Genomic DNA, 14,306 nt, shown 5'->3' with positions numbered 1-14,306 from the left:
CCCTACACAGTTGCCATAAATAAAATGCAGCTGACAGAAATGAGATATTTGAAATTGTGTCAGCTGATCTTAATACTTGGCACTGAATCTTCCAAAATAGGTATGTGTGTCACCTGTATAGGATCTGTGTTAAATTCTAGTAAAAGTTTGATTTATAGGCACTTTTCTGAGGCTGGTTCTCATGGGTCTGTTGAAAGGTGAAAATTGCAGTGTGTTTGTGCAGAGAGGGGGATATGGGTAGAAAGGGGGAGTTGGATTGCTTAGTAAGACTTTTGCCAAAAAACCACAACCTGTCTGGTTTACCTGATTTGACTCTCTGGCTAGCAAGGGAGTGTAGTTCAAGTGCTGCAGTACTTGAAAGACTGCAGTCAACTGAAGGAGCATGCAGCTGGTAAGTGGGCAGAGCTGGGCAGGAGCAGACTACCAAAAGAACAGGCAGAGCATGTGAAAGTGTGGCTGGAGTTAAGGGCAGCCTGACACCAGGGACTGTAACTGCTTGCCTTCTCTTCTATCAGAAATGTGAATAAATGTGCCTTGCCAGTTAAGCAGATGATAAAAATTAAAAGAAAAGGAAAAAAAAGACAAAGTGCTTGATAAGAATGTCGTGTGAAAGAGCTGAAAGTAAATATTTTTGCAGTGAGTGCTTGGACTAAAGTGTTCCTTAGCAAAGCAGAGGCAGCAGGCCTGATAGAAAATGATAAAATGTCATCCTTGAAATTTCTTTTCAGGGTCATGTGAAAGTGGTTCGGTACCTAGTGAAAGAAGTAAACCAGTTTCCATCAGACTCAGAATGCATGAGATACATAGCAACAATTACTGATAAGGTAAGATTGTAAGAAAATATTTGAGAAGGAGAAGTGCTGTGTCTGAGCTTTAGCATCAATGTTATGACTGGTCTGCAGCTTCTTGGCATGCCAGATATCAGCCAAATGATGATACCCCTTGGAATTTTTCAGGAAAAGCATTGCAAAACAATGGGAACTCATGGCCACAGTAACTTTGTGTGCCTTAGTGCTGTCCTGGAATAGTAGGAAAGGTGGTGGTGTTATCCGTGCTTGTTTTCAAGTCTTCTCCAAGGCAATATCTCACTGTGCTCTGCTTTCCTCCCTGTTGAGCAAGTTTGTACAGCATTCATGCAGTGGGGTGAAGGTAACAGAAGAAAATCTTGGTTAAGAGTGTTTTTGAGCTTAAGTTTGAAGATTCACAGGCTTGGAAAAAAAGTTTGTACTAGAAAGAAGGTAAAAAAAATGTAATTGAGAGTACAGTGGTTGCTTACAGTGTGCTAAGTGAACTGTGGAGGTTCAGTTTTAGTTTATTTATCTTCAGCCCAAATGAATTTTCCCCTTTCCCATTTTAGGAGATGCTGAAGAAGTGCCACCTGTGTATGGAATCAATTGTTCAAGCCAAAGATAGACAGGCTGCTGAAGCCAACAAAAATGCAAGCATTCTGTTAGAGGAACTGGACTTGGAGAAGGCAAGTTGGAAGAGTTTGGAGCTGGGAATATTCAGTTGTATAGGAATATGTGTAATTGCCATGCTTGGAGTGTCTAGAGCTTAATACCTTTTTGTTCAGGTAATCTTTGCACTGTACTTTTACTACTATTCAGAGAAATGGAATCAAGAAACTCCAATATAACCAAACAGGTATCAGGAGGAGGATTTTTGAGGATTTTTATTTTTTTTTTTTTTGACAAGTGCATGGTAGGTGGGCATTCTCAAGTCACAGTAGTGTGGATTTTAGGTCTTAACCCTCTTTTGTGTCTTAAAAATTTTAGGAAACATACTGATTACTACTACTGTAGTAGAAGCCTAATGGAAAAAATGAAAAGCAACATGTATAGTGTCAAATGAGCACACAGTCTGCTTGGAACAATTAAATACATAAAAATGTGTATCATACAGAATATAGCTTTTGGTTTGTAAATAAATCTGTCAGCAATGCAGGTTCAGCTTCCTAGGAAATGGAAAGAATCTGCATTTCTTGCAATTCGTGGGACACCTTGTGACACTGTTCATGTGCTTGACTTGTAGCTAAGGGAAGAAAGCAGGAGACTGGCTTTGGCTGCCAAAAGAGAGAAAAGAAAGGAGAAAAGAAGGAAGAAAAAAGAAGAACAAAGACGAAAACTAGAAGAAATAGAAGCAAAAAATAAAGAGAATTTTGAACTTCAAGCTGCTCAGGAGAAAGAGAAACTAAAAGCTGAAGGTGATTTAAACTGTTTGCCTTACTTTGAAACATGGCCTTGATTTTATTCCCAGGATTGAAAATTGCTTTTCTTGTTAATACAAGCTTTCTTACAACCTGCTGAGCTTTCCTATTCTTTAACTTTTCTATTCAGAAAATTAGATCAGCATGACAGCTTCACTGGGAGTGATGGGTTAATTTTACCGTGGGGATATTGTTGCCTTGTTTCATTTTCTTCCAGGTCCTGTTACTTAAAAGCAGGACATTTTATTTATTTACATTTACAGATAATAATCTTTAGCTGAAAAAAAAAGTCACTAGGGAAATTCCAAATGTAAATCTTGTAGTCTTATCCATTGCAGCCTGGCTCTTGTGTATCTTGTGGTGCAATGTTTGGGGTGTACTGAGAAATGTTTTTCATTGATTGTTCCCTCACTCTTGATATGCTCAAGGAAAGGGAGGACACCTTGCAGATTATTTTCTGTTGTTTCATATGTTTGCTGATATCCCGTATTTGTTGTGTCTGACTTTCCATACCTGAATTCAGTTTCACATGACTTAAATTGCTAGTGAATGAAATTCTGTGTCAGTCAGCATGAAGCAGGGGCAAGGCTCCATGGTGTGACAGGATAATAGTTTTATAGATGTCCTCATGGCTGGTGGTTCTGTGTTCCTTGGACTCTTGAAAAGTTACTTAAGTTACTCTTGAGTCATTTGATCTGATAGTTGTCATTTGGAAAACAAAACCACACAAGCTTCTACAAGCCAGCTAAGTTAGTACTGTTTTTTGTTTGGTTGTTTTTTTTTTCTCTTCCATCAGATGATCCTGAGGTCCCCATGGAGCCTCCTAGTGCAACCACTACAACCACCATAGGTATATCTGCAACCTGGACAACCTTAGCAGGTTCCCACGGGAAGAGGAACAATACCATCACCACAGCAAGCTCCAAAAGGAAAAACAGGAAAAACAAAGTGACCCCTGACAATGTTCAGATTATATTCGATGATCAGCTCCCAATTTCCTATAGCCAACCAGAAAAAGTGAATGGTGAATCCAAGAGCAGCAGTACAAGTGAAAGTGGTGACAGTGACAATATGAGGATTTCCAGCTGTAGCGACGAGAGCAGCAATAGCAACAGCAGCCACAAAAGTGACAATCATTCATCCACAGCTGTTACTAACACACAGAGCAACAAAAAACAACCCTCAGTTCTTGTCACTTGTCCCAAGGATGAGAGGAAAGCAGTTACTGCCAAGTCATCCATCAAGTAAGTTGCTGTGACCATGCATGATGCCCTTTGTGGTGGTGGTTACCCTGCATTTGAATTCTGTGCCCTTGTCTTCATGGACTTCTTCAATCAGTTGTTAAGAAGCAGATGAGGCAGTCTCTGTTAGGAGTTCTAACAGTTGCACTGTGAGCCTGAACTTGATAGTAGGCTCTGGAGCAAGAACCATCTGTGCATCTGGAGTCAGGGAATTCTTGGGGTGTTTTGAGATGCAAGCATCTTGTTTCAAGCAGCTTCTTAATAGTGCAGTGCTTGTGTGCTAAAAGAGAAAAATGTGTTGGGGGGACTGCAAAGTGAGCAAAATGCAAGTTGTAGAATCATGGAGTAATTTGGGTTGGAAAGGACCTCTAAAGGTCATCTAGTTTTTTGACTGCATAATGACAGGATTTTATTTTTTCAAAGGTTGTCTGAAGTCATTAGTGAAGTGACAAGTAACTCCTTGTCTACTTGCACAAAATCTGGCCCTTCTCCCCTTTCTTCTCCAAATGGAAAGCTAACCATTGCTAGTCCTAAACGTGGTCAGAAAAGGGAAGAAGGATGGAAGGAAGTTGTGAGAAGGTAAGCAAAACATTCCTTTAACTCCCCCTTGTTGATGTCTTTTTTTTCAGGATGTTTTATCTAACCCTTTCCAGGGTTACTGGGTGACCTTCTTCTTATCAGACCTGATAGATTTCACAAAATTACTGCTATGTCTGTTGAATCATGAGTAACAACATTGTTTTGACCAGCCTGTCCACCGCCTCATGCCACAGAAACATTTCCCATTTCATATTGTTTCCTTTTTGTGTAGATCCAAGAAGGTTTCTGTTCCATCAACTGTAATTTCCAGAGTCATTGGGAGAGGAGGATGCAACATCAACGCGATCCGTGAGTGCACAGGAGCACACATAGACATTGACAAGCAGAAAGACAAAACTGGAGACAGAATAATAACTATAAGGTAAGCAGGATGCTTGACTTGCCTGTTCCTGGGGGGATTTTTCAGTTGTGGAAGGCTTTTCTGTATAGAAAAAAGGAGAGGTTTGACCTCATTGTCCCGTGATAGGTCACTTTGAAGCAGTCATTTCTTTGAGGCAGGGGTGGCAGATGGGGAGGGAAAACCAAGAGCAAATGCCAGCTGATGTCATCACATTTGTACAAGAGAGTACTTGTGATATAGGTGGGGTATTAGCATTAGGGTTCTCTGTATAACCATGGCCAAACATGTAGGCATATGTGGGGAAGTGAACCCTGTAACCCCCTGGGTTTTTGGGGAGATAGCCTTTTCAACTTGAGCTTCTTGAACAATTGTCAGCAGCAAGAGCATGCCAGGCTCAGTCCTCAGGTAGGGCTGACTGTCTGGGTTAGTATGAGGTGAGACAGGCTGGATGGTGTTGGAGGGACAGCATTGCAATGAATATAAATGCTTGAGATGCACTTCACCTGCTTTGCTTTCTGTAGGGGTGGCACAGAATCAACCAGGCAGGCCACGCAGTTGATCAATGCTCTGATTAAGGATCCAGATAAGGAAATCGATGAACTTATTCCAAAGAACCGCTTGAAAAGTTCAGCTGCAAACTCCAAAATTGGGTCGTCGACCCCTGCCACCACTACAGCTGCTAACAGTTCTCTCGTGGGCATCAAAGTGACCACCGTAGCTGCTTCATCAACATCTCAGACTGCCTCTGCACTCACCGTGCCTGCGATTTCTTCAGCCTCCACTCACAAAACCATTAAGAACCCCGTGAACAACGTGCGGCCCGGTTTCCAAGTTTCTCTCCCCTTAGCATATCCTCCTCCTCAGTTTGCACACGCTTTGCTCGCTGCTCAGACTTTCCAGCAGATCCGTCCGCCTCGGTTGCCCATGACACACTTTGGAGGTACTTTCCCACCAGCCCAGTCCACGTGGGGTCCGTTTCCCGTCAGGCCCTTGAGCCCCGCCAGAGCTCCCAACTCACCGAAACCTCACATGGTGCCTCGCCACAGCAGCCAGAGCAGCAGCGGTTCTCAGGTGAATCCAGCCAGTTCTTTGACAACCAGTCCTACAGCCACAACGAGCTCAGCGGCTTCTACTGTGCCTGGTTCTTCTGCAAACGCCAGTCCGAGCTCCCCGTCAGTCAGAAGACAGCTTTTTGTCACCGTTGTGAAGACGTCGAACGCGACGACCACCACGGTGACGACCACGGCCAGTAACACGAGCACGGCGCCTACCAACGCCACGTACCCGATCCCTGCTGCCAAAGAACACTACCCTGCGTCTTCCCCCTCCTCTCCCTCTCCCCCCGCGCAGCCGGCGGGGGTTTCCAGGAGCAGTCCCGCTGACTGTGCAGCCACCTCTCCCAATAAAGGTGCACCTTCCTCCGATCCCGAAGCGGGTAGTCCCCCAGCAGTGGAAACGAGCAGCTCGACCAGCAGTAGGCAGCCCGGTTCTGGTACCAGCAGCTCCTCTGTGCACCCTGCTCATCAGCAGCCTCCGGGAGCTCCTCTGCAAGAGGCCAGACCCCCTCTTCAGCAACCTCAGGTTCCTGCGCCAGACCCTCGGATGGTCGTGCCTCCAAACCTAGCGGTGACGAGCTCCTCTGCTCCCGTGGCAGGTCCTGCGAGCGCCCCCATGACCTATCCCGTGGCTCAGACATCCGTGGGGGCTCCTCAGCCTGCAGCCAAGCTGGACACCCCGGCCATCAGACCGCCTGGCCACGGCACCGGGAGCGTCCACAAGAACCCAGCTCCCGCGCAAAACTCCTCTGTCGCAGTCCTCAACGTTAACCACATCAAAAGGCCCCACAGTGTTCCTTCTTCAGTGCAGCTTCCTTCTACCTTAAGTACACAAAGTGCTTCTCAGAATTCAGCCCACCCAGCAAGCAAGTCCATGGGTAACAATTTCAGTGCTACCTTACCCTTCGGGCCCTTTAGTACGTTGTTTGAAAACAGCCCCTCCTCCGCTCATGCCTTCTGGGGTGGCTCCGTCGTTTCATCTCAGACAACACCAGAATCTATGCTATCAGGAAAGTCTTCATTTTTGCCAAATTCAGATCCTTTGCATCAGTCTGATACTTCCAAAGCCCCGGGTTTCAGGCCACCGTTACAGAGGCCAGCTCCAAGTCCCTCAGGTCAGTCTGTGTTCTTCTTTCATACCTTACTAGTGCACTTAAATAATTACAGAGTGGCTGAGGTTGGAAGAGGCCCTTGGAGATCACTTCTCCAACCCCCCTGCCACGGGCAGGGACACCTCTCATTCACACAAGGTCACTCAAAGCTTCATCCAACATGGGCTTGAACCTGGCCACCTCCAGGGAGGGTGCAGCCACAGCTTCTCTGGGCAGCCTGTGATTCTGTGATAATAACTGCTGGGTTTGTGGTAACTTGTTTCTTGTTCTGAGGCTGCAGAAAAATATGCAGTATCTTCAAAGTGTTAGGATGATGTTTAAAAAATCATATTCTGCTGTGAACTCATAGTATGAGATGTGTTCTCATAAATACTAAAATCAGTCAAAAGGCTTAGTTTAATTGGGTTCCTGCATTATGTAGCAAGATGTTCAGCTCTTTGCACAGAGGCCAAGGGGTTGTCACAGAACTTGTTCTGGAGCTTCCAGAAAGGTTACACACAGTTTGTACCATCTGGGCCTGCTATAGTAGGACCTGGGAGTTGTTTATGAATAAAGAGAGAGACAAGCTAATTTTTTTTCCTATTTTGTGAATATCTTTGGCCTCTGAGAGCCTGAAGAATTAGAGAAAAACTGGAGATGGGTAGAAAAACTGGACTTGGTAATCAGTGATGGAGAGGAGGCAGGTGCTGTGCTGCTTTGTTCTTCTGCCTGACACTGGTGAAGGGATTTTTTTTTTTTTTTTCCTAACTGAAACTCTAAATCCAGATCTTGTATCATGTACATTATGAGCCAGAGAGAGATGCAGGTGTCACAGCAGCTTCCTTAACAGCTTGTGAAACTTGGAATTTTAAGATTGTACTTTTCCCTTTCTTTGTTGAGGAGAGATTAAAGGGGTAGTGATTGTTGTGTTTTGAATACCTTGGATAATTGATGCCACTTGGTCTTAATAAAATTGTTTTTTATTATAGCTAAATATTATAGCTTAATACAATAGCATTTTAGCACAGCTAAAATGTGTCTCTGGGTTGGGAAAATAAAACACTTCAGTGTTTCTCATCCCGGTGTGTCATGGAGAAACATTTTCAAATCTTTGGTGTATTTCTGCTGTTCTTGGTACAAAGTAATTTCTAAATCTAGAAAATTTAACTTGCAGGTTAATAAAATGCTGAGTTGCAGACCTGCAGAATATAAAGCTTTGCACTTGCAGTTCTCTTTGAAAATGAATAACACAACCCTCCAACAACTGATGGAATGAGAGTTTGCTTTTTTCTGTTACTGTTTCCATGATATGGGTGACATCTTGGAGATCTCAGTGTCCTGGGAGTCACTCCTGCCAATTTCTCTCCTAGGTATTGTCAGTATGGATTCCCCCTATGCTTCTGTAACACCTTCTTCTACACATCTGGGTAATTTTGCCTCAAACCTCTCGGGAGGTCAGATCTATGCCCCTGGGACACCTCTGGGTGGAGCACCTGCAGCTGCTAATTTTAACAGACAGCATTTTTCCCCACTTAGTTTACTGCCTCCGTGTTCATCAGCATCAAATGGTGAGTGGGAAACTACCTGAGAAGTTCTTGTACAAATAAAGCAGCCTCATGCACTGCCTGCTTTAGGTAGGCTTTTCTAGTTTTGTTCATTACTTTCAGCTTTTTAGAAGTATTTTAAACCTTTATGCAGACACAGGTTTTGAGATGAAATTTTCTTGTGCAAGCTCTGATCTCTGATGTGGCTTTTTTAGCAGCTCAGGCCCTTCTGAGTGCTGTCTTATTCAGGGAGCAAGTTAGGCTGTTGTACTGGCAAAAATAATGACAAACAAAACTGGCAAAAAAAATGCAGAGAGCAAATCATGATTAAAAAAAAACATCACAAAACCAATAAGAATAAACAAACCCAAACCAACCCAACAAGAAGATGGGTTTATTTCAGCTATGCTTTTGGGTATAATCCTGAAATCCTCTATTGCTGATGGGCAGTAATGCTTAGTTAAGATTTTGAACCATGTTTTGTGTTCTGTGTCCAGTAGCTGAGTTGACAGAGCATGATAATCATTTTATGTAAGAGACTAAATTGATGGTGAATGTCTCTCTGATCTGAAAGTAGAACTGTTAAAATTATCCTGCAGTGGTTGCTGCTTGGATCTGGCATTAATGAAGTGCCCATTTGCACAGTTAGATCTGTGGCTTGACACTCAAGGACAGCTTTGTGGTGGCTTGAGAGGATCTGATGCCATTACCAAGTGCTCGTTGCTTTTCTTGCAGAATCTCCTGCTCAGTCAGTGTCTTCTGGAGTAAGAGCACCATCTCCCACACCTTCATCAGTGTCCTTGGGATCAGAAAAACCCAGTAGTGTTTCTCAGGACAGAAAAGTTCCTGTTCCAATTGGGACTGAACGTTCTGCACGGATTAGACAAACTGGAACATCTGCTCCATCTGTGATCGGGAGCAACCTTGCTGCTCCAGTGGGACATAGTGGGATCTGGTCCTTTGAAGGTATAGGTGGCAATCAAGGTATGTGGAGTTCATGGGTGTCCCTGTGCTTGCAATTACTCCCACTGTTGTGTTTCCCTAACTTCCTGTTGGAGCTGAAGGACAATGCTGGAGTGAGTGTCTCAAAATGAAGGAGTTCTGTTTCCAAAGGGCTTCCCAGGGACTTGTGTTTGCCCTCTGATCCTCTGAATTGTGTTGCAACCAGGTCTCAGGAAACCTGAGGGGTTCTGAAATGCCCTGGCTGCAAAGAATTGTTACTCTAGAAAAAGAAGTAACAGGGAAAAAAACCACAGGATTTACAGGGATGAACTGAGTGAGGATCACTTGATCAAGGAAGAGGGGAAATGAAGATGTGTCAAGATAATTCTCTATATTTTCCTTCTGCTGATAAATTCTGTACATCATTTTGTACAATAGGAGTTAAAAATTATCTTTAACTCATAGCCAAGGTAGAGCATTTTTGCTTAGGGTTGTGCAATTTGTGACTTTATATGAATTGGTAGTATTCCATCTTTGAGTTTACTTTATTTTTTCCAGTTATGCCATTTACATTTTACTCACATGAGGTTCAACTCTCCTGTAGTCACATAGAGTACAATATTTTTAAATTAATTACAATTTAAGTTACTAACAGGAGAGCTTTTCTCAGCAAACAGTTCAGGGGTCTTGAGTGCAGTACATAGGAGATGGCTCCATTTTTTTTTTTTCCAATTTTGGAGGATAGGTGTGGTTTTTATTTGTTAGGCTTTTTTGGGCTTGGAATGAGGGGAGGAAATCATGGGACCATGTTGGATGGGACCTCTGGAGGTCACATCAGCCTCCTGCACAAAATGGGATTTGCTGTGAGGTCAGTCCAGGTTACTCAGGGCTTTATTCAACCTCATCTTGAAAACCTCCAAGGATGCAAACTGCTCAGCTTCTGAACATCCTGTTCTGCTGCTGGCCTTAAGGTTTTAACAGACTGACTGTGCACATGCTTTGCATACCATGACTGCACTGTCCTGAGGTTTTTCCCCAAATATATCATATTTATATAATATTTATTATATATTGTATAATATATTCACCAATATAGTGGGAGGCTAGTCATCATTAAGGCTTTGGAAATTCAATATTGTTATTTGTACTCTCTGCCTTCTCTGTCTTTGCTTTCAGACTGCTGCTTGCTTTCTGCTTTGTTCAGTTACCTCAGCATTTTTGGGTTTGAGTTCAGAATGGGATTGGCTCTTGTTGAGTGTTAGGATAGGTTCAGAAATGTTCCCATGTTCCTTTTCCACCCCTCCAAATAGAATGTCTTTGTTTTATTTTGAAAAATTGTCTCCCTGGCTGTCTGGACTGCAGTAGCAGGCTGCCTCTAATGAATTCATGTGATCAGAACATGAACACATCTCCAGCTGGTCATTTTCTGGTTTTCCTTTCCAGAGGTACTTCCCTGTCTCTTAGTTCATTAAATAATTCATGAAAGAATGGTAATGAGGTGGAGCAAATAGCATTCGTAGCATAAAGGCCTTTTCACAGAACCAAACATGCCAGGAATGTAGTTTTTTGGAGGAGGAATGCCAGCCTTCCCTTCCAAGTGAAGAGCTATGGAGGTGATGCTTTGGTTGCATGTAGCTGTTCAGACTCTTGGCAGGGGCTGAGGCTTCCAGCTGTGGAGTAGCTCCCTGTGCAGGTGCCATTCCTGGTGCCCTCCATCCCACCCTGCCTGGAGTTCCCATGTGGAGGGATGCCCAGGGAGGCTCAGGCTGAGCAGATGTCACTTGGGGGCAGGTTGTGTGTGCAGGGGCTGCTGTGATGTGTGACCCTCTGCTGTCTCCTCAGATAAAGTGGACTGGTGCCACAGCGGGATGGGGAGCCACATGATCCACAGGCCCATGTCTGATCCAGGGGTGTTCTCACACCAAGCCATGGAGAGAGACAGCTCGGGAATCGTAGCGCCTTCCGGTACATTCCACCAGCCCGTTCCTGCAGGATACATGGACTTCCCAAAAGTCGGGGTAATCACCTTCCTGGCTCTGACACGGGCAGAACCGCTCCCTTCCCCTGCGGGTACAGGACCTCATCTGCCTCTGGCTGAGCCCTCACTACCCCTGCCAGAGGCCTAGGTCTAACCGCAAGTAACTTCTCCATGATAAGATAGATCCATGCAGAGGAAGGTTTGTCTTTAATTCAGGCATTTTATTACTGCTTGAGGATGGAGAATGACCTTAACATGAATCCCCTTTTCCTACTCTGCATGTGCACTGGTAGCAGTGTGCATGGGGACAGAGAATGGGTTGGGTTGGAAGGGACCTTAGAAATCCAGTCCCAACCCCCTGCATGGGCAGGGACACCTCCCACAGCCCAGGTTGCTCCAAGCCCCATCCAACCTGGACTTGGACACTGCCAGGGATGGGGCAGCCACAGCTTCTCTGGGCACCCTGGGCCAGGGGCTCAGCACCCTCAAATTAAAGAATTTCTTCCTATTTTCCAACCTAAATCTCCCCTCTTCAAGTTTTAGCCCATTTCCCCTCATCCTCTCACTCCACCCCCATGTCCAAAGCCCTCCCCCAGCTTTCTTGTAGCCTCTTCAGGTACTGGGAAGTCCTGACTCTTGCTCTTGCCTCCCCTTTAGGGTATGCCTTTTTCTGTGTATGGGAATGCAATGATTCCTCCTGTAGCCCCCATCACGGATGGTACTGGAGGCCCTATATTTAATGGACCTCATGCTGCTGACCCATCTTGGAACTCGCTGATAAAGATGGTTTCAAATTCCACAGAAAATAACGGGCCTCAGACGGTAATTTTTCAGTTTTTGTATTTGCAGTTTTGTTTTTAACTTGAACAGTGTGGGGAAGGTAACACCTTAGCTGTTAGGAAGTATGAAAATGCAGTGTAGTGTCTCACTAAGGAGCTGGTACAGCCCCAACTCACTGCAGCCCTGAGTGCTGCACATGCTTGCTGGCAACTTGTAAACATTAATCATGGCTCCAAAAATGTGTGTAAGTTGTCCCAAGAAAAAAATGGGCACCACTAAGTTACTGCTGTTCCTTCTGTGAACATGTCTGTGCTTGGGAGCTGGGAAGCTTGCTGCCAGCTGAACTTAGAGAAGCTGCCTGTTTAATCAGACCAGACACCTGGTTAATGGCTGCAGAACACCTGCTTTGATGATGTGCTGTAGGCAAGCCTGGGTAGAAAAGATTTTACACTGTGTTTTACTCAAAATGGGCATGATTTTTCTGTGCTGTTCTGCACTTGGGAAAGCACAAACCAGTTTGCTTTTGCCAGAAAAGCCATTTGTTTGCTGTTACTAAGGTTTCCCTTCCCAAAAAGGAAAAATGGTGTTAGGTCAGAGGGGCTGTTGCTGGATCTGAAAGGTGTGATGTCCTCTCTGGGTCAGGAGCTCCCAGGGGAAGGTACTAAGTGGCATTTCTGTTGCTGCTCTGATCTCACCTGGGTTATAGGCTTGTCCACTAAATAGAATGTAGGTGTAGGGATTATGTTCCCCTAAGCCTCTTGTTCTCACTCAGCCAGTAACTAATATTATAATGGATCATCAGTAGCTCTTCCTGTGTTTATTTTTAGTTGTCTGGTGAGCTCTGTTACACTGTTATTAAATGAAGCTATTTCTGGACCTCATTAGCTTGGGAAACATCCAAGCTGCAAACAAACATCAGCTCCCAGCCCAGGCAGCCCTGGGGTGTGCAGAAGAGGAGGCAGGGCTGTTCTTTGGCCACTTGGGTTTAGTGAGAGAACTTTGTCCCCCAGAGGTGATATTGCTTTGGTGGATTTGGCTTTCCCTGAGGGTGTGGGTGTGCATTTGGGGGGACATAATTCAAGGTGCCAGGTGTCAAGTTTTTGATTACCTGAACTTGCTAAGGTGAAGAGGAAGAACAGTCTCTTGCTCTGAAAGCTGGAGGTCTGCAGGTGCTCTCCTTGCAAATTAATTGGAATGTAGACAGAGTCCTGTTTATTCTCCCTGACAGCAGAGCTGGCAGGCTCAGAGGTAATACTTATTGCCCTGCTCTGGAGGGATGAGTTCTTCCAGTGGAACAGTAAAACATTGATTAGGTTAGTGTGGCCAGGCTAGAGAGACCAGTGGGCACACATAGCATTGATTGGTGTTCTCAGTATTGCTGTTAAGGAAAGCAGTCAGGCTGGGGAAAAGTGTTGTTTGGGTTTGGGGTTTTTTTGTGCTAAATAGGAAGATGAACCCTTTGCTGAGGTGAAAAAGCACAGGCAGAAAAATTAACCCCCCTTTGCCCTCTCTTCTCACCTAAATAACAGCAGGATAAAGCAAGTGCTGCAAGAAGCTCAGTTTACTGTGCTGTCTGAAATTGGGCTGGACTTGGTTAAAAAAAAACCCAAACAACAACAAACCCTATGCAGTGCAGTGTTATTTTGAGTTAGAAGTGTTTGGTAGCAGGGTGGTAAATGCAGTTTTCTCTTTCAGGTGTGGACTGGAACTTGGACACCTCACATGAACAGTGTGCATATGAACCAACTTGGCTGAGTGGGATCAACTTGCTAGCCTTGAGATTCCTTTTTTGCAGAGGAAAACACAAATGGCAGAAACAGTTTATGTGCTCCCAGATCATTCTACTGATGTGCTTGACTGAAGTGTGTAGGCTTTTTGCAGAAGAACTTACTAACTGACCTTTTTCTGTGAACATTGTGACCGCCCATTCCCCACCATCATACGTTTCAACTTAGTTAGCCTTTATTCTTTCCTTTCCTTTTTTTTTTTGTTGGTTTTTTTTTTTCTTCTTCTTTTTTTCTTTTGGTTTTTTTTTTTTTTTTTTTTTTTTGACATAACTTTCTGTTGAAGCTGTTCTTTGGCTGGTTGGTTTTAGTACTGTAAACTGCTTCTGAGCAAACACAGAAATTTAGCAAAATTATGTAAACTTGATCCTGAAGTTTTAGAATGGCAAATAAATGTACAATTGTTTACATAACAAATGGCTAAGCAGAAAGTAAATTTCAATATGTCAGTATAGAGGCTCTACTTTATGTAGACTTAAATTAATGTGAGATATGTACCTTCATATTCAGAAATCTGGATGTTTCCTTCATACATTAAACTATTAATAAGCATAACTTTTCTACTTGTGTAATTTAAGTACACTATAAAAAAAAGGGCATTGTCAGAGGGCTTTCTGAAAATGTGTTTTGGATTTCTTTGAGAAGTCATCCATCAGTTGTCACCAGACACTAAGAGCTTCTGTTTCCCTTCTTTGAACAGCTTTTTAGCAAAAAGCACCTGAGAAAACTGCTTTTTGGCACATTC

The 14,306-nt window shown here is 44.0% G+C and overlaps 1 protein-coding gene across 5 annotated transcripts in view; it reads left to right on the top strand.

The window, feature by feature from the left end:
* ANKRD17 (ankyrin repeat domain 17) overlaps positions 1 to 14,116 on the top strand; it is an 80,916-nt gene extending 66,800 nt beyond the window's left edge. For all 5 annotated transcript variants that reach the window (XM_071744180.1, XM_071744179.1, XM_071744177.1 and 2 more), the window contains 12 exons: positions 729 to 824; positions 1,358 to 1,474; positions 2,032 to 2,203; positions 3,003 to 3,450; positions 3,871 to 4,026; positions 4,259 to 4,408; positions 4,909 to 6,557; positions 7,904 to 8,101; positions 8,813 to 9,061; positions 10,862 to 11,037; positions 11,655 to 11,819; positions 13,473 to 14,116. In XM_071744180.1, coding sequence (XP_071600281.1) covers positions 729 to 824; positions 1,358 to 1,474; positions 2,032 to 2,203; positions 3,003 to 3,450; positions 3,871 to 4,026; positions 4,259 to 4,408; positions 4,909 to 6,557; positions 7,904 to 8,101; positions 8,813 to 9,061; positions 10,862 to 11,037; positions 11,655 to 11,819; positions 13,473 to 13,532 — 3,636 coding nt within the window. In that variant the 3' untranslated portion in view covers positions 13,533 to 14,116. The remainder of the gene's footprint in view (positions 1 to 728; positions 825 to 1,357; positions 1,475 to 2,031; positions 2,204 to 3,002; positions 3,451 to 3,870; positions 4,027 to 4,258; positions 4,409 to 4,908; positions 6,558 to 7,903; positions 8,102 to 8,812; positions 9,062 to 10,861; positions 11,038 to 11,654; positions 11,820 to 13,472) is intronic.
* The last annotated feature ends 190 nt before the right edge of the window (positions 14,117 to 14,306 follow it).

Source organism: Heliangelus exortis, chromosome 4 (genome assembly GCF_036169615.1).
Source record: "Heliangelus exortis chromosome 4, bHelExo1.hap1, whole genome shotgun sequence".
Classification (NCBI taxonomy): Eukaryota; Metazoa; Chordata; class Aves; order Apodiformes; family Trochilidae; genus Heliangelus; species Heliangelus exortis.
This window is presented reverse-complemented; position numbering and strand designations above follow the sequence as displayed.